Genomic DNA, 26,255 nt, shown 5'->3' on the forward strand with positions numbered 1-26,255 from the left:
TCTCCTTCCACCTACACACACACACCCCTATAGCCGCTAGTCTATCTTGAAGGTAAGAACTCCATAATAAAGTCACATCTTATTGCAGATCAGTCTAGCAATCATTTATGTCATTTTGTGAGCGTATGCAAAGTATTATAGCAATTAAAAGCATGTTTTTCTAATGTTATATAATTTATTTGGGTGTTTTTAAGAGGGTGGGAACAGATTAAATTCTTTTCAGTCATTTCATATGGGAAAAATTGACTTGAGATATGAGTAAATTGACATATGAGCTGTCCAGGAAGGCATTATACTAGTATGTCAAGATATTACTGTATAATGGTCAAACCTTAATTCTGTAATCAAGCATTTGGGCTTATAACTAACCATTTTATGTATTATAGCAGATGCATTTAGAGCTTTTAGCATTATAAAAAGCCTTCAGTAGTAAGGTCTATTTTTTTTTTAATGTAATTTTACAGTGTATAAAAAGTCTGGCTTTTGAAAAATTTCCAAGGGTAAAATGCCCCTTCTTCACATATATTAACTTTAAATTGCTTAATACTCTCTCTTACTGTATTACCAATCTTCTACCCTTTTCACTCTTAATTTCTACATACAATAAATTACACAATGCAGATATAGGTAATGAAGTTGTACAGCTAGACAGGAAAAATAGCAAACTTAAGGAAAGACAAAAAATTATAATACTTGGAAAACTAAGACTTCAGAACTTTAAAAAGAAAAAAATTAACATGAAATTTTCATGGCATATTAACCAAAAGAAAACAAATTACTTACTGGGTTGAAAGAGGGAACACAATTTTCTATAACCTCTTGTTTTCGAGTGCGACGAAGAATCCTTGCCTTGTTCATTACATTGCTAACTCTCTGAGCTTTTGCTGCTGGTATACCATGTGCCATGAGCCCCTTCTTTACAACATCAGCCCAAGATTTCTTTGGAGTTTTCCCAATTGTTTTGGGTGTTTTGGCGAGACTAGTCTTAAGCACTGGTTTGCTTCCTTAAATTTGTAAATGAAAAGCATAAAATTATGATTCTAAATATGTAACTAAGTATAAAATATTAACTGGCAATTAAAAGCAATTTTCACAAAAGATATTGACAAAAATCAAATAAGCATAAACAATAAACTGCGGTACTAAATATAAATTTGCATGAAGCAGCTAAATTACTGTCCTCACCTGCATTTGGTGTCTTTGCCCCAGTTTTAATTTTTTTGCGCTTAGGTGAAGCAGGACTAAGACTTGCTTTTCTTTTTGAACTCTGTTCAACATTGCTAGACACAGATGGTGATTTATATCTTGGCTGGTTTTTCTTGACTGAAGCTGGCTTCAAAATTTTTCGCATAGGAGTTTCCCGTTTCCCAAGATCCATCATTCTTATTGACATACGACATACACCTACACGGTCACCCAATTTACCTAAGCTCTTTCGCTTGGATGGAGATTTAGAATTGTAACTTCTATTGATGTCTGTACTATGTTCACTTGTAAGGTCATCTTCCACATCTAATGACCTAAGCTCTTCCTTCTCAACTACCTCACACGAGTCATCCTTAGGCTCAATATTTTCTGAAATCTCAAGTGAGGGGTCCGTAGGAATTAAAGATGCCTCATCCTCATGTATCTTAACTCTAGAGATCTCTGGTGTACCGGACTTGCGAGTCTTCCTCTCTTTGACAGGACTGTCATTTGAGGAACTAGAAATGTCAACCTCTGGTATTTTGGGTGTATTAAAGTGTGGTGTCTTAGCCTTGGGTGTTTTGTGTAAACTCCTATCAAGTTTCTTGGGTGTATCTTCATCAGCCTTGGCATTCTCACCAGGAATGTCCTTTCCTTTAGTCAAAGGTGTGTCAACCTTTGGTGTGTTCATTTTTGGTGTTCTAGTCTTAGGAGTTTTTGGTAATTCCTCATCGTTTTTCTTAGGTGAGTCAGCTGTCTTAACATGGTTAGGTTCTGTTTTGGGAGTGCCAGCATCTAATGATCTAGTTTTATATTTTGGTGTCAAATTTGTACTAATATCTGGTATATCGGTTTTAACTGCTGTTGGAGTTCCGACGTTCGGTGCTTCCGTCATAGCAACCTGAAATGTCTGAGACAAATCAACCTCTGATATCTTAGCCCTAGGTGTTTTCCTAAAGTCCGTCTCTGAATTTTTCAATATCTCATCCTTAGGTGTTTTGACATTCATGGTCTTGGTTTTACTAATCTCTGGTGTTTTATCCACTTTGACATCTTCAATCTGTGATGCTACATTCTTGCGTGGTCTCCCCCTAGGTGATTTGGTTTTACTAAGCACAGGTGTTTTGGATAAGTCTTCCTCTTGAGTTGTCTGCATTTCCAGCACATCGACCTTTGATACATCTGGAACATCAACCTCTGGCATACTGTGCAATTCATCAGGTAGTACATCCACCTCATAGATTTCATTCTTTAGAGTACAGGGTATAGGTGTTTCATGCTTTGTTTTGGTATCAAAAAGTACCACAGGTGTGTTTATTTTAGAATACCCAAGTACCTCAGGTTTTGTATTTTTAGGCGTTCTCAATGATCGTCTCTCAAGAGCTGAACCCAATTTTCTAGAGGATGACCTGCCCACTTCTAAAGGTTTAGTTAGTTCATTACACTTGCCTTTCTTTGGTGATGGTATTACCTTAGCCTCATCAGAAGTAGAAAAACTATGAATATCCTTTGAAATATTCACAGGAAGTTTTTCTGTCAAGAGCAGCTCAGGATCCTTAGCCAGTGAGTTTCTTTGGCTGGAAATAGCATCAACTGATACTGACCTTCTAGATTTCTGGGAATTCTTCAACTCATCTTTAATAATGTCACTCTCAGTCTTCCTACGTTTTAATGCTGGCGAAGCTCCAAGAACTTCAGACTTAGCTTCCCTTTTGAGTTGCCATTTTGAGTTTTGAGGAGTAACAGAATCTTGAGTTTGTGGACTTGATTCATTTACAGCTAAAATTGGGGAAGAGGTTACAGATTCTGGATCCTGCTTAGTATCCAATACTGACTTACGATTTTCATTTGCCTTTAATGATCTCTGATCTGGACTGACTGTTGAAGATTTCTGATCGGGAGTCTCAGGCAATGTCTGATCGGGAGTCTCAGGCAATGTCTGATCAAGAGACTTACGACTACAGCTCTTTGAGGCAGATAACGGCTCTGGAGTTTTAGATAGGTTCTTGTAGCTAACAGTTTCTAAAACAACTTTTGGACTTGAAGATTTTGATGAAATCTTAGGACTGAGAGTCATTAATGATTGGTTGGGACTTGGAGTTTCTGGTGATGCCAGTGAATCATTAACATTTTGTCTAGTCACAGTTTTAGTGCCAGGTGACCTTTTAGCACTCACAGGCTTTGGTGACTTTAGGCACGAAGTTTCAGGAGTTTTATTACTAAACGATCTGGTAAGAGAGGCTTTTGGGGTTTCATGAGAATTGGACGATGACAATGTAGGGGAAATTGTACCCTTGGGAGACTGAACTGATGACTGGGGACTGGATTTGAATGCTCCATTATTTGGACTGGAGGAGGGAGAATATTCTGAATGTGGAGAGCCAGCATCACCATTTACTTCATCTTTTGAAGTGTTTTGTTCTAATGTACTGCCGTTCTTACTTAATGACTTTGGAGTAAGAAGACCAAGACTTCGAGCTAAATATGGTTTTATGGGTGTGGGACTACGTCTCCTTAGCAAACTTTTTGTAGGAGTTTCAGCTCCTGGTTCTTCAGCAATGCTGGGAGTTGAAGGCAAAATTGATAAACGAGTAGTTCTCTTAACACTACTACTTGCATATGGAGTTGCAAATGCACAACCATCTGGTTTTTCTCCTTTCCTGACTGGTGTAGATGGAGGTAGCTGTTTGTCAAAGTGTTCTGGAATAAGTTCACGACCGAACGAGACTTTTTTATTCCTGGTAGTATCAACTATTTGTTTTTCAGCATTTCCATCACCTGAAAATACAGAATTTTAATAAATTCTATTACTTCAATACTTTGTAGTAATCATGCACATATCAATAAAGCTACTGCTTTCTAACCTCTAAATAAGAACAAAAAGATCCCCCTCCCTATCCATATATGACATTCCAGATGGAATACTGGTAGCTTGTGTACAAAAATCATTGTACAAGAGGATTTGCTGTAAATCTATATATACCAAAAAAGAAATCTCTTAAAATCACTAAAATTGGGGGAAGGAAATACCTGAACACAAAGCAAGTACTGAAATATCTTTTTTTTTTTCTTTTTAAAACAATTTGTATCTTTCTACACTTTACAAACCTGAAACCTTCAATAGGATTAATGACTTCGGCAAAGTTGAAACTTTTGTTGAAAATCTAACAATAATTATAACTACTGGTATGAGGCAGGGAAGCCCAGGCCACCCATAGTCAGCTGGATATTCATTTTTTACCTTAGGCCTGAGACTTGTGGGATGGTTGAGGACAGGTGTAACTTGAGGACACAGGTTTGCACGTTAAAGTCAAATTTTAAAATAACTTGAATTTTTCATAACTACAGCTACATATCAACCTACGACTGTTCAACTTCACAACCACTTTTATCACAAATATTTCCTCAGAAATATATTTTCTTTTATAAAAATGAACTAATTTCTCTTGAAGTTACTATATTATCTTTTTCATTGATGATATCAATTTTTTAGCAAAAAAAAATTCATTAATAATCTTGTTGTGTTAAGTCATATTTCTGGCGGAAAGCAGGTAGGATAATCGAGCGATTTCCTTTCAATAGGTAACCATCTAATATTAGCATTCACATCATCAAAATACCGAGTAACAATATAAAGTAATGTATTTCAAGGGTCTGAATCTGTGGTAAATTCAATTCTACATCTAGGAAAGAATCTCATATTTTACACATTTAATTAAATGTTTCATCTTAATAGCACTGTAGATCGATATTTAACAAGCGTACACTAACAGGACAAATATTTTCTAAGAAAAATATTTTCTTTTACATCATAAAAATTAAATACCATTGCTTGGTAAGTTAAGTCTATCTATTTATTTACCAAAGCACTCCTCTGAATTTTGGGGGGTAGCTGACATAAAATATATATACATATATAGATAGATATTTATATATACATTATTAATTGCTAAGCTAAAACCCTAGTTGGAAAAGCACAATGCTATAAGCACAGGGGCTCCAACAGGCGGCTGTGAATAGCCATGCCCCACAAAAAGGCTCAAGGATGATGAGAATAATGGCAGGTTTGCACAAATACCTGTCATACATTTGTGGCTTATCCAAAAAAGATCTCCACATCCTTATACTCTCATTTAATCTATATACAGTAGGTTTACCAGAACACAACAGCCTGTCTGTAGATTTTACCAATTATATAGAAAGTAAAATAAAACAAACAATTAAAGCAGACAAAATTCGAGAAACATGATATTTTAATTATAAAACAAATTTTTGAATATACTTACCCGGTGAATATATAATAGCTGCTGCTCCAGCGGCTCGACAGAAAAACACACAAAAACTCGCGAGCGATCGCTATGAAGGTTGCGGGTGTGCCCACCAGCGCCAACTATCGGCCAGATACCACACCTGCATGTAAACAAGCCTTCAATTCTTCTCGTCCCGCTGCGTCTCTATTGGGGAGGAAGGGAGGGCCTTTAATTTATATATTCACCGGGTAAGTATATTCAAAAATTTATTTTATAATTAAAATATCATTTTTAAATATTTAACTTAGCCGGTGAATATATAATAGCTGATTCACACCCAAGGCGGTGGGTAGAGACCAGAGTTAATTAAGTTAACAGCGTATATGCTTAGAGTTTTTGACAGTTATCAATACAGTATAACAAAACCCAAATATATAGGTACCTGGTAAGGAAGTTGACTTAGACGATTACTCTGCCTTGTAAGTCTGTCTTCCTCACGAAGCCCAGCGATCCTCTTAGGATGCTGAAAGACTCCCAGGAGCTGAAGTATCAAGGGCTGCAACCCATACAAACAGGACCTCATCAAACCCCTAATCTGGGCGCTCTCAAGAAATGACTGACCACCCGCCAAATCAACCAGGATGCGTAAGGCTTCTTAGCCTTCCGTACAACCCAAAAACAATATTAAAAAACATTTCAAGAGACAGATTAAAAAGGATATTGAAATTAGGGAAGTGTAGTGGTAGAACCCTCACCCAATACTGCACTCGCTGCAACGAATGGACCCAGTGTGTAGCAGTCCTCGTAAAGAGTCTGGACATCTTTTAAGTAAAATGACGCGAACACTGACTTGCTTCTCCAAAAAGTCGCGTCCATGATACTTTGCAGAGATCTATTTTGCTTGAAGGCCACGGAGGTTGCTATAGCTATAACTTCGTGCGTCTTAACCTTAAGCAAACATCGGTCTTTCTCATTCAAGTGAGAATGAGCTTCTCGTATTAAAAATCTGATAAAATATGACAAAGCATTCTTTGACATAGGCAATGATGGTTTCATAACTGAGCACCATAATGCCTCAGATTTACCTCGTAATGACTTAGTACGAGCTAAATAGAACTTAAGAGCTCTAACAGGACATAATACTCTTTCCAGTTCGTTGCCTACGATCTCTGATAAGCAAGGAATATCAAAAGATTTAGGCCAAGGACGAGAAGGCAGTTCATTTTTGGCCAGGAAACCAAGTTGAAGAGAACAAGTGGCTTTTTCTGTAGAAAAGCCGATGTTCTTACTGAAGGCATGAAGTTCACTGACTCTTTTAGCCGAAGCCAAGCACACTAGGAAAAGTGTCTTGAGAGTGAGATCCTTCAGGGAGGCTGAATGTAATGGCTCAAACCTGTCTGACATGAGGAACCTTAGGACCACGTCTAAGTTCCATCCAGGAGTTGCCAAACGACGTTCCTTAGAGGTCTCAAAAGACTTAAGGAGACCTTGGAGATCTTTATTGTTGGAAAGATCTAAGCCTCTATGCCAAAAGACCGAAGCCAACATGCTCCTGTAGCCCTTGATCGTGGGAGCTGAAAGGGAGCGAACCTTTCTCAGATGTAAGAGAAAATCAGCGATTTGGGCTACAGAGGTACTGGACGAGGACACAGATGCTGACTTGCACCAGTCTCGAAAGACTTCCCACTTCGACTGGTATACACTAATGGTAGAAGCTCTCCTCGCTCTTGCAATCGCACTGGCTGCCTCCTTCGAAAAGCCTCTAGCTCTTGAGAGTCTTTCGATGGTCTGAAGGCAGTCAGACGAAGAGCGGGGAGGTTTTGGTGTACATTCTTTACGTGGGGCTGACGTAACAGATCTACCCTTAGAGGAAGACTTCTTGGAAAGTCTACCAGCCATCGAAGTACCTCGGTGAACCACTCTCTCGCGGGCCAGAGGGGAGCAACCAACGTCAACCTTGTCCCTTCGTGAGAGGCGAACTTCTGCAGTACCTTCTTGACAATCTTGAATAGTGGGAATGCATATAAGTCCAGATGAGACCAATCTAGGAGAAATGCGTCTATGTGTATTGCTGCTGGGTCTGGGACTGGAGAGCAATAGATTGGAAGTCTCTTGGTCATCGAGGTTGCAAAGAGGTCTATGGTGGGTTGACCCCAAGTCGCCCAAAGACTCTTGCACACATCCTTGTGGAGGGTCCATTCCGTAGGAATTACCTGACCCCTCCGACTGAGGCAGTCTGCTAAGACGTTCAAGTCGCCCTGGATAAACCTCGTTAACAGGGAGATGCCTCGATCTCTTGACCAAATGAGCAGGTCCCTTGCGATCTCGTACAGCGTGAGGGAGTGGGTGCCTCCTTGCTTGGAGATGTACGCCAAGGCTGTGGTATTGTCGGAGTTAATCTCTTCTACCACTTTGTTTTGAAGGAGACTCTCGAATTTCATCAAGGTCAAGTGGACTGCCAAAAGCTCCTTGCCGTTGATGTGCATGCTCATCTGACTTGAGGTCCACAGATCTGAGCATTCCCGACCGTTCAGGGTCGCACCCCAACCCAAATCCGACGCGTCCGAGAATAGTACGTGGTTTGGGTTCTGAACTGCTAGGGAAAGTCCCTCTCTCAGACTGATATTGTCGTTCCACCAATTCAGGCATGCCTTTACTGGTTCGGAGACCGGGATTGAGACCGTCTCTAACGTCTTGTCCTTCTTCCAGTGAAAGGCTAGATGGAACTGGAGAGGTCGAAGGTGTAGCCTTCCTAGCAAGACAAACTGCTCCAGGGATGATAGAGTTCCTACTAGACTCATCCAATTCCTGACTGAGCACCGTTCTCTCTTCAACATCAGTTGGACTTTGAGCAGGGCTTGCTCTATTCGGGTGGCAGACGGAAAAGCCCGAAAAACTGGACTGCGAATCTCCATCCCTAAATACAGTATAGTTTGGGATGGAATCAGCTGGGACTTTTCTAGGTTGACCAAAAGTCCCAATTCCTTGGTCAGATCCAATGTCCAATGAAGATCCTGCAGACAGCGATGACTGGACGAGGGTCTGAGAAGCCAGTCGTCAAAGTACAGGGAAGCTCGGATTCCCGATAAATGGAGGAATTTTGCTACATTCCTCATAAGCCTCGTAAACACAAGAGGAGCAGGACTTAGGCCAAAGCACAGGGCCCGAAACTGGTATACCACATTTTTGAAAACAAACCTCAGAAACGGTTGGGAATCTGGGTGTATAGGGATGTGGAAGTACGCGTCTCTTAGGTCGAGAGAGACCATCCAGTCTCCCTTTCTGACCGCTGCTAAGACTGATTTCGTGGTCTCCATGGTGAACTTTGTTTTCGCAACAAAGACGTTGAGCGCACTGACGTCTAGCACCGGTCTCCAACCTCCTGTCCATTTTCGGGACTAGGAAGAGACGGTTGTAAAACCCCGGTGATTGAAGGTCCGAGACTTTCACCACCGCTCCCTTCTCTAGCAATAGAGACACTTCTAGGTTTAGGGCTTGTCTCTTTGACTCCTCTCGGTACCTGGGAGAGAGGTCGATGGGGGAAGTCGCTAGAGGAGGTTTGCGTACAAATGGAATTTTGTACCCCTCTCTGAGCAACCGAACAGACTGTTGGTCTGCGCCCCTCTTCTCCCAGGCCTGCCAGAAGTTCTTCAATCTGGCTCCTACTGCTGTCTGAGGCTGTGGGCAGTCAGACTCTGCCACGTGAGGACTTGGCTCCTCTCTTCTTTCCTCTCTTTCCCTCGGCACGAGTACTTCCCCTGCTGGGAGCTATGCCACGAAAGGGCGGGATAAATCTGGACGCCGGAGTGTCGATCCTGGGTCTAGCAGAAAAGGATGTATAAGGAGTCCCTTTGCGAGCAGAGGACGCCACCAAGTCATGGGTGTCCTTCTGCACGAGTGAAGAAGCTATGTCCTTAACCAATTGTTGCGGGAACAAAAACTTTGATAAGGGAGCAAAGAGCAGTTCTGATCTCTGACAGGGAGTAACTCCTGCCGAAAGAAAAGAGCAAAGGGACTCTCGCTTCTTTAAGACTCCCGACGTAAAAGAGGAGGCGAGCTCATTGGAACCATCGCGGATGGCTTTATCCATACAGGACATTATTAGTAAGGAGACATCTCTATCAGCCGATGAGATTTTCCTACTTAAGGCTCCCAAAGACCAGTCAAGGAAGTTGAAAACTCCAAAGGCTCTGTATACGCCTTTCAGCAGATGGTCAAGGTCCGAGGAGGACCAACTAATCTTCGAACGTCTCATGGCTAGGCGGCGGGGAGAGTCTACGAGGCTTGAGAAGTCACCCTGGGCAGAGGCAGGGACTCCCAAGCCGAGAACTTCTCCCGTGGCATACCAGACGCTCGATCTAGACGAGAGCTTTGACGGAGGGAAGGCAAAGGCCGTCTTCCCCAAACTCCTCCTGGTATCCAACCAGTCGCCTAAAGGTCGTAAAGCTCTCTTGGAAGAGCGGGAGAGCACTAGCTTTGTAAAGGCTGGCATGTTAGCAGGTAAGCCTAGAGCAAACTCAGACGGTGGCAAACGAGGAGCAACAGTGACGAAGTGATCGGGAAAAAGCTCCTTGAAAATTGACATGAATTTCTTAAAGTCCATTGATGGAGGAACCGTTCTAGGTTCGTCTACATCCGAAGGATGATCATCATGACGAGGGTCAGCAACGTCCTCATCTGAAGGGTCCTCATCCGACAACTGCTGAGTAACAAGCAAAGGGGTTGGCAATGCTTGACACGCAGAGTCCACACGCACTGGTGCATTAGGAGCAGTCCAGGACGCTACGTCATGTAACTGCTTAACAGCCTGTGAACTGTCAACAACAACAGGAGCGGGAGGACGCTTGACGTCAACTCGAGACTGTTTTGACTGCCTAGACTGAGCAGTCAAAACAACTCTAGACTGCGGTGGTTGACGCTCAGCGTCAAAACAAGTCAACTCCGCTGGTTGGCAAACGTCCTGAACGTCAACAAGAGCATTAGGAAGTGGCTGAACGTCCATATGCGGCTGAAAGTCAACACGTGACTGCATCGAGTGAGGCTCTACAAAGCGTGACTGACGTGAATTAGCTACGCCAACGTCAACAGGACGAGCAAAGGCTCGTTTTGGCGGCTGAAGGCCAGGATCTCGATGAGTTAAGCGGCGAGGATCATCGTGAACCTTATAGGCAGAATAGGTGAGCTTAATCTGCCTGTCTTGCAGCACAACCCATTTAGGATCAACGGGAATGGGTGCGGTAAAAGACGGGGTTAACGTCTGAGACGGCACAACCTTGCCTACACCAAGACTCTCTGAGCCTGTGTAACGTTGCTGCTTAGGCGGCGAGCAGTCTTCCGATGACTGCAAAGGGTCAGAGCTGTCCCAATGGCTACAGCCAGGACGCTGGACCTGTCCTGAAGGGACAGACTTTTGCTTAAGGGGCCTAAAAGCCTTGCTCCACGGTTTCTTATGCGAAAAGCCTTCGGATGACGAGGAGAAAATGGTCTCTCTCGTCTCATGGTAGGGGCGATCTTGGTGAGACACGCCTGATACCATAGAGGGAACGTCTGTTCGCTGATCAAGGCCTCTCGAACCCATAAGTCGTACGACATTACTTCTCCCCTGGGCTTGGGAGCTTGCAAGAGGTCTCGGACTAGGTGAACGACAGGCACGAACAGACTAACCCTCGGTCGCAACACTGTTCACAACACTTTGCGCACTAATCACTTTCCCACGATTTTCCGCTGTGGCACTCTGACACTTAAGCTCTTTAACGTCAGCCATCAGTTGATTACAATCTGTTGCCAACGATTCAACTCTTTCACCCAAGGCATGAATGGCACGTAACATGTCTCGCATTGATGGTTCCTGAGTGCCAGTAGGGGGTTCAGGCACAACCACTACAGGGGAAGGATTACCCTATCTCTCTCTAGCTTACGAGAATACTTGTCGTATTCGAGCCAATCGAATTCCGAAAGGCCCACGCATTCCTCACACCGATCTCCTAATTGACAGGTTTTACCCCGACAATTAGAACACACAGTATGTGGGTCGAGAGAGGCCTTTGGAAGACGCCTATTGCAATCCCTACCATTACACTTATGAAATGTAGGGGCTTGTGAAGCGTCAGCCATTTTGAATTAGTCAAAGAAAGTCCAAAAAACAATCCAAGTCATCAACAATTAAATCTGTCCAATAAAGAGTTCAAGAGTTTAAGTTGAGGAAAAACACCTGCACTGCGAAAGCTCAAACCAAAATGAAGTACTTCACCAAATATGTTGAGAAAACTCCAGGTTATACAGCGAGTATTGATACGTCTTGTCGTCAAGGTCTACAGAGAAGAATTGAAGGCTTGTTTACATGCATGTGTGGTATCTGGCCGATAGTTGGCGCTGGTGGGCACACCCGCAACCTTCATAGCGATCGCTCGCGAGTTTTTGTGTGTTTTTCTGTCGAGCCGCTGGAGCAGCAGCTATTATATATTCACCGGCTAAGTTAAATATTTAAAAAGCAAAAGTATATGTGTAGTACTAATGACTGACAACAAAAGTGAGTGTCTTAGCTGACTGATAGGTAGGATGAGCTTTCCCGATTCCTGCAGGTAGTCATAATTACTGTACCCTGTTAAATCTTTAATGACCATTCAGACTTTGTTGAAGCCATACTCCTATTAAAAGAAGATGGTTTGTATTTGTGTAAAAGCAAATTAGTTTTACAAGTAAATAAACCAGAGGGCTTAGTGATCAATTTCTCTTACACTACATAAATTTTCAACAGCAATTTACATTTTTCCTGGCTACAAAGCTAAGGGACATAAAAAGAAAAAGTACAACATACCCTTTGAAGGAACCTCTTGCTGATTGTTGACTGGGGCTTTAGATTTAGGTGTCAATATCTTGAAGGTTAAATCTTCCTTCTTTGCAGTTAAATATAGAGCAGATTCCTCAGGGTACTCCCATCGAAGTTTTCTATCTGCAATGTGGATCACATCTGTGTGGCTCAACAGTTTGACTTCTTCTGGACATAGTCTAACATCATTTAGATAGGCAGGATTACTTGAACTTACATTTGTTAGATATGCCTGTAAAAAGAAATGTTATATATTACACAAAAAGCTAACAAACTAATTTCCATCAACAATCCAAGTCACCTGACACTCGTTATAAGACTGTTATAGTGTACTTCAGTTAAAATGGAAAAAATCTTTAGTCCTGAAGGTTAACAAAAGAGAAAAGTTAATTTGTTGATAAAATGTTATTTTGATAATAATATAAATTTTTGAATATACTTACCCGGTGATTATAATAGCTGCAACTCTGTTGCTCGACAGAAAAACTCTACGGAAAAATTCGCCAGCGATCGCTACACAGGTAGGGGGTGTATTCAACAGCGCCATCTGTCGTTCAGATACCCAGTACTCATTGTAAACAAAGAACTCAATTTTCTCCTCGGTCCACTGCGTCTCTATTGGGGAGGAAGGGAGGGTCCTTTAATTTATAATCACCGGGTAAGTATATTCAAAAATTTATTTTATTATCAAAATAACATTTTTCAATATTTAACTTAGCCGGTGATTATAATAGCTGATTCACACCCAGGGGGGTGGGTAGAGACCAGCAAAATATGTTTACATCATATGAGCTAAGAATTTTTATTTCATTTTAGAAGTTATCAAAATAACTAAAACAAAATAAATAGGTACCTGGTAAGGAAGTCGACTTGAACAATTACTCTGCCTTTTTAAGTACGTCTTCCTTACGGAGCCTCGCGATCCTCTTAGGATGCTGAGCGACCCCTAGGATCTGAAGTATCAAGGGTTGCAACCCATACAACAGGACCTCATCAAAACCTCTAATCTAGGCGCTTCTCATGAAATGACTTTGATTGATTGATTGATTTAAAGTTTTCAGGCATCCTGACATCTGAGGTCATTGACGCCGGTAACATTTAATTTATGTATACAAAAATAAAAGATAAAATAAAATAAAAAATAAAAGAGTATTCAATTAAAATCATAAAAGTTGAATGTAATAAAAGTTAAATATTTTTCAGAAGACCTGCTTCTGAAATAAATCTAAAAATGCCACTTGCATGGTAGGACACATCATTTCCAAGAATCTTGGCAAGGATGAACCTGCCACCCTCACCTCGAGCCTCAAACAAATATCTATTCCGCAAGTTGTTATAATTGGGGCATTCGGTCAGCAAATGCCTTACTGTTAGAGGTACTAAGCAGTCATCACAATACGGTTGGTGTTGGCCCTTCAGCAGAAACTCGTGTGTCAACCGAGTGTGACCAATACGGAGACGACAAAGAGACGTCTCCCATTTTCGGGGCATCATATTATACCTCCAAGGAGATATGTCATTTGTTATCTCTCGCATTTTATTGCCATCTTGACTATCCCATTGCTGTTGCCATTTATTGCAAACCAAGTTCTTGATGACAGGTAAGAAATCATTACAGGCAAAGGGATACCTTCTTGGCAGCAACTCGGATGCAGCCTCCTTAGCCAGTGAATCTGCCTTCTCATTCCCAGACACACCTACATGTGCTGGAACCCAACAAAATTGAACTGTTATACCTCTCCGTCCAATAATGAGAAGCCATTCTAAAATCTTTAAAACTAGAGGGTTATTAGAATTAAAAACTTCCATAGCTTGAAGGACACTCCTTGCATCACTAAAAATTGTAAAATTACCCTCCTTCTCCAATGCTATTTTCTCAATAGCGGTTAATATGCCATACAGTTCGGCAGTAAATATGGAAGCGGTCAGAGGAAGTGCACCTCTACAATTAAAACCATTACTATGTACTCCAAATCCAACGCCAGCATCAGATTTGGAGCCATCAGTATAGATAAAAGTTGATCCTCTATGTTCTTTAACATGTTCATTAAAAAGAGACCTGGCTTCTAGGTCTGACATATTCTTCTTATCTCCAATAAAATATTTACAAAAAGATATCTCTGGTAACTTCCATGGAGGCGTTGATGATACCTTGAATGGAAGTACCTTATTTCTAATTATATCCAGACTATTTAATAATCGTTTCACCCGAAAGCCATAGGGTTGAGGAGATTTTGGGTGCAACTCAAAGTATGATGCGTGTCTTACAAGGCTTGCAGTCTGAAAGGCTAGAGAGTTAGGGAGTCTTTGCAATCTAAACCAATACCGAAGAATGGAAGACATTCGGTAAAGGTCTAGAGGTAACTCTCCAGCATCAACAAGGAGACTTGGGATAGGCGAGGTTTTAAAAGCTCCAGTAGACAATCTAATACCTGCATGATGTATCGAGTCTAATATTTTTAACCGGCTTGAGGTGGCTGAAGAATATACCTCACAACCATAACTAATTTTGGAAAAAATCAAGGCCTTGTATAATTTTAAAATAGTACTGCGGTCTGCCCCCCATGATGTATGGGATAATACTTTTAAGATATTCAGAGCTTCAACACATTTAGCTTTTAATGCTTTTAAGTGAGAAACCCATGTAAGCCTACAATCAAATATCAAACCTAAAAATTTAGCTTCTCTTGCACATGGTATCCGTTGACTTTTAATGTATATATCCGGGTCTGGATGTACTCCCCGGATACAACAAAAATGGACAATGGTAGTTTTACTTGTCGAGAACTTAAATCCATTCATGTCAGCCCACTGGATAATTTTATCAATAGAGAGTTGGATTTTTCTCTCAACCATTGCCATTTTAGTGCCAGCAAATGATATTGAGAGATCATCCACAAATAATGTTGAGAGAACATCCTGGGGAATGGCTGAGGATATCCCATTAATTGCTAGTGCAAAAAGGGTTACACTCAGCACACTACCCTGAGGAACTCCTTCTTCCTGGCACTTACTCTCTGATAGAGTTTCCCCCACTCTCACTTGAAAAACTCTACGTGAAAGAAATGCCTGAATAAATAGTGGCAGCTCTCCTCTCAATCCCAATTCATGAATGGTTTTAAGAATACCATATCTCCATGTGGTATCATATGCCTTTTCAAGGTCAAAAAATACTGTAACATGGTGCTGTTTGGAAGCAAAGGCTTCACAAATAGAAGACTCTAGTCGTATCAACACATCAGTCGTTGAGTGCATTTTTCGGAATCCACATTGAATCGGTGATAAAATACCTTTCTTTTCAAGGTACCACACCAGCCTTGCATTGACCATCTTCTCCATGATTTTACATAAACAAGATGTCAATGCAATTGGACGATAGTTTGCTGCTAAAAACTTGTCTTTACCGGGTTTTAAAAAGGCTAAAATAATGGCTAGTTCCCAAACACTTGGGTAACTATGATCATGCCATATTCTATTAATAATACTTAAAATAAATAGCTTTGTATTAAAATGTACATGTTTAATCATTGCATATGGAATTCCATCGGCTCCAGGGGCTGTATCATTGCAATGAGCAAGTGCGGAATCAAATTCTCTTTCAGTGAAAGGAGAATTATACGACTCTTCCCTTCTTGTTGCAAAATTTAAAATTTTCTTTTCTTCAGTGCTCCTATACTGGTGACCAGGGGCTCCTTCACACTTGCTGGATACATTTGAAAAATGATTAGCCAGGGCATTGCTAACATCATTTGCTTCGGTTACATACTGGCCATTCACCTTCAACACTGGTGGTGGGTTGGGGGTGAATTTGCCAGCTATCTTTTTTACTTTCCTCCACACAGCAGATGGTGGTGTCCTACTGTTAATGGAGGAAACAAAAGACATCCATGACTGGCGCCTTGCTTCTTTCATGGCACGACGGAACTGTGCTCTACATTTCTTGTACATAATTAAATTCTCATCAGTTCTGCGTCTACGCAATCGTGTTAGAGATCTTCTTGTGGCTCTGTGGAGGGCAGTTAGTTCTGAAGACCACCACGGGACGGGTCGTCGTTTGAATAACCCTGTTGTTTTGGGAATTGAATTGACTCCAGCTGTATGGAGAGTTCCATTCAGTAAGTCTATGGCATCATCGATATTTTCAACTTGTCCTGCATCCCCCTCAATTTCGCTTAGTTCACGAAATTTATCCCAGTCCGCCTTGTCAAGATTCCATCGTGGCGATCCCTGTAAAGGTGGACCATTGTTGGTGTTTATAATGATTGGTGCGTGATCACTAGTATGCCAATCATCTAATGTTCTCCAATCAAAGTCGAGAAGGCAATTAGAGCTTACGATTGATAGGTCAATACATGACAAGGTACCTGTCTGGACATGAAAGTGTGTGGGCTCTCCTGTATTAAGGAGTCCCACATCTTCATTTTCCACAATTGATGTTATGATATTTCCCCTCGTGTTTGCTAAAACATCACCCCACAAAGGGTGTCTACCATTCAAATCTCCAAGTAAAAGGAAAGGTTGAGGGAGTTGTTGAATAACCTCCACTAAGTTGTCATACAAAATGTTATCATTTGGAGGCAAGTACAGAGAACAAATTGTATATTTTCGCCCTATGTCGATCTGTACAACCACTGCCTGCAGAGGTGTACGAATAGACAAAGAAACTTGGGGAACATCTCGACGAACGTATATGAGACTTCCGCCATGGCTCCCCACTTGGTGATCATATGGTGTCCTATAACTAATGTATTCGCGAGGGCAAGGGGTATTATGATCAAGTTTGCTCTCCTGTAGACAAATAATTATGGGGGAATGCTCATGAATAAGGAGCTTAAGTTCTTCATATTTGGCCCTTAAACCCTGACAATTCCATTGCAAAATGGAGGAAAAAACTATGGTTTATAATTTGGTAGACCCCTTGGATGGAGTCTTCCCATTAGCAGTGTTTGATCTAACACTATTTTTTGGTGGTTTTATTAAAGAGGGTCTTGATAGATTGGGTTTAGAATTTATGATTTTCTTTTTGTCTTTTTGATCTGATTGTTGAGGAGGTTGGTGGACCTCCACTTGAATTTCCGATTTATTTAAATTGACTTCCAGATCAGAAATATCAACTGACAAATCATCATACTTATTTGACGTCGTAATTTTGATATTTCTTATGGAGGGGGGCGAGAGAGATGGAGGTCTCTCTCTTTTCCGATTAGTAGGTTTTGAGCTACCAGGTTTTTGCACCTTCCCCAATACAGGTGCACCTGGTAACTTGGTGTCAGGTGGCATCTCCATCAAATCAGGCAAGGACATGGCCTGGGAGAGGTTAGTACTATTGCTGGTAATGGGGGACGAAGGCTGTACAGAAATGGGCAATGACCCATTTTTAATACGCTGTGGCAAAGCCTCAGAAGGCGATATGATTACCTTGTCATGCAGTACTTTATTATCAGAGGTTGTATTTCTTTTCTTAGGATTACTGGCAGTGCTAGGTGGGGTTGCTGTCTCCTGTGGTAAATTTACCTTTGATTTTAAGGCCTTTGCATAGCTGGTTGATTTATTCAACAATCTTTTTGCATGTCCCACACTTATGTGTTCTAAACTTGATTTGTTTAGGGCAGCTTCCTCCAACTTATACAGTTCGCATCTCCTATCAGTTGATTTATGATTCAAATTGCAATTTGAACACCTGGCCTCAAGTGTACATTCTCCATGATAAGTTTTGGAGCAAATACCACACAATTTTCCATTTTTACAAACTTTGGATGGGTGTCCAAATTTAAAACAATTAAAACATTGCAGGGGCTTTTGTTTGAAAGGCCGAACTTTAATCCTTTCATTTTCAATAAAAATATGGAAAGGTACATCAGCATCCTGGAAAGTGAGTATAATCATTGAAGTTCCAGGAATCTTATGCACTTTCCATACATTTAATGGACACATAGAAAGTATCTCCTCCTCTGTAAATTCGTATAGGTCCTTATTAAAGACCACTCCTCTTCCATAACTAAAATTAAGATGAGGTTTCATTTCCAATGTAATTTCATCACTGCCTGTCTGTAAGTTAGACAGTATTGCAGACTGAGTCGAAGATTTGGCATGGATGAGATAACTGTTCTTCCCAAAACGAGATATATCTCCAGGTGCTATGGTTCCTACTTTTTTTTTGGATAAACTTACATATCTTAAAATAATTCCCTATTATCCCTTTAGGTTCAGCTAAGAGCCACATTGGTGGTTTGGGTTTTCTCTGTGAAGGCATGGGTACATTTCTATCTTTTTCAAACCAATCAGCAGGTTTGTACACATCCAATTCCTTTGGGACCTTATCACAAAGAGCTCCCATGATGTTCAATTCGTTAATTTTGATACTACTAATATTACTTATGGCATTAAACGCCTCATCGTGACTTTCAAAAGATATCCAAGAGTCCCATTTTTCATCTCCAAGTCTCATCCTTATTTCCTTTATCAATCCATAGCACTCAAATGCTCTATATATATCATCATAATTTGTCTCTAATGGGATTTGGGAAACATGAAGGAATCGTAGTTTCCCTGTGTTACCCAAATTGCTAGATTTTTTAACATCAGTAGAGTGGTCCTTTTTAGTTCGAAGGTCGTCAACAGAGTTTTCCTTAATTACAGTAGCAGAAGTCGTCAACAGTGCCGGGGGGGAGTCAGCAAATCCAGGGGATGGGGAGCCAGTATTTGAAGGGTCCATATTTAAGGATGGGATTTTCAGGTTTTTTGTTGTTTTGTTGGGGTACCTGCTTGAGAATTATAAGAAAGTATCATACGTTGGAAAGAAAATTTGCATTCTCCACTATCGGCACAATGAGAGTATATTTCCCCGATGGTCCACTCCATACCCTACCCGAAGGATAGCATCAAAACAGATATAGAGGCACAGGTGTAAGCTAAACCCGCCTGTTAGGACTGAGACCAAAGTAATATGGAATCATCCTCCCCATATCTGTAATGATGGGCTTCCGGCCAAAAGCCAAGAGTCCCACCTCGAGGATTGGATCCCCCTGGATTCCGATGACCCAATCCTTGAGAGTAGTTCCGCCAAAAAGGTCCAAACCATCTTTGGGATGGCTGAGATCATCCAATACTCTCATATATAGCTTTGAATGCGAATACCTCCCAACCGTGATCCCTTCTCCCATTCATCTAAGCAGGCAGTAATAACGAATGTGGAAATATCCACGCCATTTAAATAAAATAGAAAAAAAAATAGATAAATAAATAAATGAACAAATACAATAAATAAATATATATATATATATGCATACATCTACATATATATATAACTAAGAAAAATAATAATCATAGAGATAGGACAGCAAGATGAAAGAAAGTTGATAAAATTAAGAGAAGGTCGAAGTAATATTAAGCAGAAGAAAAAGATGAAAGAGAGAAATTTAGATTCGAACTGGGGGAGCAATTTCCCGAAGTTCGAGAGCCCTCTTGCCCGTCACCAAGATTCAGCACGGGAATGAAATGCCGTGCTGAAGCTCAATGACTTCATCAAGGCATTCTCTCATTAAGAGGGAAATGAATTTGACCACCCGCCAAATCAAGTAGGATGCGAAAGGCTTCTTAGCCTTCCGGACAACCCAAAAACAACAATAAAAATATTTCAAGAGAAAATTTAAAAAGGTTATGGAATTAGGGAATTGTAGTGGTTGAGCCCTCACCCACTACTGCACTCGCTGCTACGAATGGTCCCAGAGTGTAGCAGTTCTCGTAAAGAGACTGGACATCCTTAAGATAAAAAGACGCGAACACTGACTTGCTTCTCCAATAGGTTGCGTCGATTATACTTCGCAGAGATCTATTTTGTTTAAAGGCCACGGAAGTTGCGACAGCTCTAACTTCGTGTGTCCTTACCTTCAGCAAAGCTTGGTCTTCCTCATTCAGATGGGAATGAGCTTCTCGTATTAACAGTCTGATAAAATAGGATAAAGCATTCTTTGACATAGGCAAAGATGGTTTCTTAACTGAACACCATAAAGCTTCAGACGGGCCTCGTAAAGGTTTAGTTCGTTTTAAATAGAACTTAAGAGCTCTTACAGGGCATAAGACTCTCTCTAGTTCATTTCCAACCATACGATAAGCTTGGAATATCGAACGATTTTGGCCAAGGTCGAGAAGGCAGCTCGTTTTTGGCTAGAAAACCAAGTTGTAGAGAACATGTAGCCGTTTCAGATGAGAATCCGATGTTCTTGCTGAAGGCATGAATCTCACTGACTCTTTTAGCTGTGGCTAAGCATACCAGGAAAAGAGTCTTTAAGGTGAGATCTTTCAGGGAGGCTGATTGTAGCGGCTTGAACCTGTCTGACATAAGGAATCTTAGTACCACGTCTAAATTCCAACCAGGTGTAACCAAACGACGCTCATTCGTGGTCTCAAAAGACTTAAGGAGGTCCTGTAGATCTTTATTGTTAACAAGATCTAAGCCTCTGTGACGGAAGACTGATGCCAACATGCTTCTGTAACCCTTGATAGTGGGAGCTGAAAGAGATCGTTCTTTCCTCAGATATAAGAGGAAGTCAGCTATTTGAGTTACAGAGGTACTGGTCGAGGATACGGATACTGACTTGCACCAGTTTCGGAAGATTTCCCACTTCGATTGGTAGACTCTAAGGGTGGATGTTCTCCTTGCTCTAGCAATCGCTCTGGCTGCCTCCTTCGAAAAGCCTCTAGCTCTCGAGAGTCTTTCGATAGTCTGAAGGCAGTCAGACGAAGAGCGTGGAGGCCTTGGTGTACCTTCTTTACGTGTGGCTGACGTAGAAGGTCCACCCTTAGGGGAAGTGTTCTGGGAACGTCTACTAGCCATCGAAGTACCTCGGTGAACCATTCTCTCGCGGGCCAGAGGGGAGCAACTAGCGTCAACCTTGTCCCTTCGTGAGAGGCGAACTTCTGCAGTACCTTGTTGACAATCTTGAACGGAGGGAATGCATATAGATCTAGATGTGACCAATCTAGGAGAAAGGCATCTATATGAACTGCTGCTGGGTCCGGGATTGGTGAGCAAAATATTGGGAGCCTCTTGGTCATCGAGGTTGCGAAGAGATCTATGGTTGGCTGGCCCCAGGTGGCCCAAAGTCTCTTGCATACATCCTTGTGGAGGGTCCATTCTGTTGGAATTATTTGTCCCTTCCGACTGAGACAATCTGCCATGACATTCAAATTGCCTTGGATGAACCTCGTTACTAGTGATATGTTTAGACCTTTTGACCAGGTGAGGAGGTCCCTTGCGATCTCGTACAACGTCAGAGAGTAGGTCCCTCCTTGCTTGGAGATGTACGCCAAAGCCGTGGTGTTGTACGAGTTCACCTCCACCACTTTGCCTTGAAGGAGAGACCTGAAGCTTTTCCAGGCCAGACGTACTGCCAGTAGCTCCTTGCAGTTGAAATGCATTGTCCTTTGACTCGAGTTCAATATTCCCGAGCATTCCCGACCGTCTAATGTCGCACCCCAGCCTATGTCCGATGCGTCCGAGAAGAGAACGTGGTTGGGAGTCTGAACAGCCAGGGGAAGACCCTCTTTCAGGTTGATATTGTCCTTTCACCAAGTCAGACAAGACTTTATCTTTTCGGAAACCGGGATCGAGACCGCTTCTAGCGTCTTGTCCTTTTTCCAGTGAAAAGCTAGATGGTATTGAAGAGGACGGAGGTGTAGTCTTCCTAGTGACACAAATTGTTCCACGGATGACAGCGTCCCTACCAGACTCATCCACAGCCTGACTGAGCAGCGTTCCTTCTTCAGCCTCTTCTGGATGGATAGCAGGGCTGGGGGCTGATCGTCTTGTTATTCAGCAACGTCCTCATCAGAGGGTTCCTCATCCGAAACTGATGAGGAAACGGCAACGGAGTGGGCAACGTCTGGCTCGCTGAATCCGGTCGCACTGGTGGATGCGTGACGGAGCCGGACGCAATATCATGGAACTGCTGCACAGTCTGTGAACTGTCAACAACCATGGTGCGCGAGGAAGCACAGCGTCAACCCGAGACTGTCTAGACCGTCTGGGTTGTGCAGTCAACACCCTACCGGGTTGCTGAGGTTGACGCACTGCGTCAAAACAAGTCACCTCTGCTGGTTGTTGAACATCCTGAACGTCAACAACCACCTCCGAGCGTCGCTTAACGTCAACGTGCGGCTGGCAACCCACACTGGGTCGCATCGGTGGAGGAACCACCTCAACTGGCAGACGCGAGTAGGTTACCTCAGCGTCAACAGGGCGCACAACCGACCGGTTGGAAGGTTGTTGGCCAGAAGGTTCGGTAGCAACCTTCTCCGCATTTAAGTCCTCTATCAAGGACGCAAGCTTGGACTGCATGTCTTGCAGCAAAGCCCATTTAGGGTCTACGGGGGCAGGTGTGGCAACAGACGGGGTTAGCGACTGAGGCGGAACTGTTTACCATCCCTGAAAGCCTTGTTATGCGTGACATAATTGTACAGCAAAACTTCAAAGGCTCGACAACAGCTGTGAAGTTGACCTGTAAACAACTTGGAGCGTCTCCTGGCTAGGCGCCAGGGAGAGTCTACCAGAATTGAGAAGTCTATCTGGGCAGAGGTATGAACTCCCAAGATGAGAACTTCTCTCGTGTCATATCAGACTCTCGCTCTATAAAGCAGTTTAAAAGAAGGGAAAGCAAAGGCTGTATCCCCCAAACTCCTCCTGGTGAAAAACCAGTCGCCTAGCCAACGTAACGCTCTCTAGGAGAGCGAGAGAGCACTAGCTTAAAAACAACGGCTTCGAAGTAGCTAGGCCTAGTGTAAGCTCTGACGTTTAGGCGAACGAGGAGCAGCAGTTACAAATAGATCCGGACGAAGATCCTTAAAAAAATCATGATTTAATTAAAATCCATAGGAGGCTAAGCAGCTTTAGGCTCCTCTCCATCTGACAGAGTCCTCAAGGGAATATCAGTAGGAGGGAGAACAGCAACTTCCTCATCTCCAGGAACCTTGTCCGATAAAAGCTGAGTCTCTCACTGGTGCATTAGTAGAAGACCAGAACGCAACGTCATGTAACTGCTTGACAGTCTGTGAACTGTCAACAACTGAACTGTCAACCACAACAGGTGCGTGAGGACGCACAGCGTCCACTCGAGACTGCTTTGACTGCCTAGACTGAGCAGTCAAAACAACTCTAGAATGCGGAGGTTGACGCACAGCGTCAAAACAAGTCAACTCCGATTGTTAGTGAACGTCTTGAACGTCCACAGGAGCATCAGCAAGTGGCCTAACGTCCAAATGCGGCTGAAAAACCACACGAGACCGCATCGAGTGTGGTTCTAAACAACCTGACTGACGTGACTAAGCTACGCCAACGTCAACAGTAAGCACAAAGGAACGTTAGGTTGGCTGAAAGCCAGGATATCGATGAGATAAACGGCTAGACTCAACGGACTAATCGGTAGAATAGTCTTCCATGAGGGAGGCAAGTATATACTGCATGTCTTGCCATACAACCCATTAAGGATCAACGGAAATGGTTGTGGTAAGAGACGAGGGTAACGTCTGTGACCACAACACTTTGCCTACAAAAAAAAAAAACTCTCGGAGTCTGTGTTACGCTTTTGTTAGGCGGCGAGCAGTTATCCGATGACTGCATAGGGTCAGAGCTGTCCTAATGGTTGTAACCAGGACGCTGGACCTGTCCTGAAAGGACTGACTTTCGCTTAAGGGCTTCGAAACCTTGTGACAGGTTTCTTATGCGAAAAGCCTACGGATGACGAGGAGAAACAACGTCTCTCTCGTCTTATGGTAGGGGAGATCTTGGTAAGATACACCCGATACCATAGAGGGAAAAACGTCTGTTCGTTGGTCAAGGCCTCTCGAACCCATAAGTCGTTTGACATTACTTCTCCCCTGGGCTTGGGAGCATGTAAGAGGTCCCGGACTAGGTGAACGACAGGCACGAACAGACGAACCCTCGGACGCAACACTGTAACACTTTGCGCCTCGGACGCAACACTGTAACACTTTGCGCCTCGGACGCAACACTGTAACACTTTGCGCATATCACTTTATCACTTCGATTTTCTGTTTTACACTTATTTCTACCTGAAACACGCAATTCTACCCTTCATTAAAAGGTAGTAATTGCGAAATCAGTCGTATAATGCAAGCTCGTTAATACCAGCAAAAAACAGAAAACATATTTTAAGATAAAAAAATCAGTGGTTGGGAAAGAGACTAAACACTAGTTCATATAACTACGTTTTCAATCTCTCACCGCACATAGCCTGGGGACGAGAATAAAAACCTAAAAACGTTTTATCCTTCCTCCCCGTACAGCGACTAGGGACGCGAGTAACACGAGAACAACGTTACCCGCTTGAACGGAACGTTTTCTCTCCTTTCTCTCCCTCCGTCTCTATCTCTCTTGATTTCGCACCTAAGAGAAGAGCCCAATACGTCAAAAAAAAAACATGTTATTTGACTAAAGGAAAAAACTGAAAGGTTTTTCAATAAAAAGTTCCTTTAAATTAGAATTTATAACATTTAAGCTAAGAAAGAATGAACAAAACGTCAGAATCGATTTACTCTTACTGCAAAGTGAAACCGTGATACACTCTCACTCTCTATCGTAACGATAGAGCGCATGTTGAACGTCCTGAACGTCAACAACTGCGTAGCATAAAAAAACTAAACGTTAGTTCATCTTTGAAAACAGTACGAAGACTATCAAAGAAATTCTTTCATAAAATATTACATTTAAAAAGTTTTAAAACCTTATCTCTTTAAAAGCTAATTACGATATAAAGGGCTCAACGTTGATTAACTTCGGTTTCCAAGTTAGGACCGCCTACTCTCAGGAAAGGTCTATATAAACAAAACATTAAAATTTATCTTTATATGTTTATAATAAATGGAAAGTTAATCGAAGAGGCCTAATAAAGGCGGAGAGATATAAAATATATAGAGGAAAATCTATAACGTGATAAGAATTGCTAAAAGCCTAAACACACTTCCGTCTAAGGGAAGGGTCGGCCATTTAAAAGTGAAAGAAAGTCCATACTCTCTTTGTCACCATAATTAAATCTATCCAAAACGAGTTCAAGATTTAAGATGAAGATAAAACACCTGCATAGCGAAAGCTCAAAACTAGAATAAAGTACTTCACCAATTAGTTGTGAAAAAAAACTCCAGTTTAGCAACGGCGAATAAGAGCGTCTTGTCGATAGCTCGACATAGAGAAAATTGAGTTCTTTGTTTACAATGAGTACTGGGTATCTGAACGACAGATGGCGCTGTTGAATACACCCCCTACCTGTGTAGCGATCGCTGGCAAATTTTTCCGTAGAATTTTTCTGTCGAGCAACAGAGTTGCAGCTATTATAATCACCGGCTAAGTTAAATATTGAAAAACTTGAAAGTGGCATGAGTGAATATTGGAATAACAACTATTTATGACCTGAAGAAACTGAAAAACAATTGAAGTCTTATGCTGAAAGTAATGAGCTAGTTAACAAAGAGCAGAAAAATTGTATAGTTTGTGTTTGGTGGTATCTTCTTTTAAACAGTGATTGTATAGAACATCATTTTAATTGTATTTATGAAAAACAAGTGATTAACAGAATAATATGATGGTGAAAAGTCTTAATTTATGTGATATCAGGTGCACCATTAAAAATCCAGCATAATTTGTGGCGATCGACTGAAATTAGCTAACCACAATATTTCTGACATATGAAAATGTGAAGCTTGAAAATTTAATCATCAATCCCAAATAAAAGGTAAGTAATTAATTAAATAAACTTCATTTATGGTTATTTCTAACTGATCAAAGAACATTCATGTTTATGCAGTGCTGGTGGCAGATACATACATACATACATATACCAAGGTATTTCCCCCAATTTTGGGGGGTAGCCAACATCAAACAAATGAAACAGAAAAGGGGACCTCTCCTCTCTACGTTCCTCCCAGCCTGACAAGGGACTCAACCGAGTTCGGCTGGTATTGCTAGGGGTGCCACAGCC

At 41.9% G+C, this 26,255-nt stretch overlaps 1 protein-coding gene across 2 annotated transcripts in view; it reads right to left on the reverse strand.

Moving 5' to 3' along the window:
* LOC137645917 (proliferation marker protein Ki-67-like) overlaps positions 1-26,255 on the reverse strand; it is a 78,726-nt gene that overhangs the window by 28,693 nt on the left and 23,778 nt on the right. For both annotated transcript variants that reach the window (XM_068378963.1, XM_068378964.1), the window contains exons 3-5: positions 12,253-12,496; positions 1,186-3,963; positions 784-1,004 (exon numbers count right to left, since the gene is read on the reverse strand). In XM_068378963.1, coding sequence (XP_068235064.1) covers positions 784-1,004; positions 1,186-3,963; positions 12,253-12,496 — 3,243 coding nt within the window. The remainder of the gene's footprint in view (positions 1-783; positions 1,005-1,185; positions 3,964-12,252; positions 12,497-26,255) is intronic.

This window comes from Palaemon carinicauda, chromosome 8 (genome assembly GCF_036898095.1).
Source record: "Palaemon carinicauda isolate YSFRI2023 chromosome 8, ASM3689809v2, whole genome shotgun sequence".
Lineage (NCBI taxonomy): Eukaryota > Metazoa > Arthropoda > Malacostraca > Decapoda > Palaemonidae > Palaemon > Palaemon carinicauda.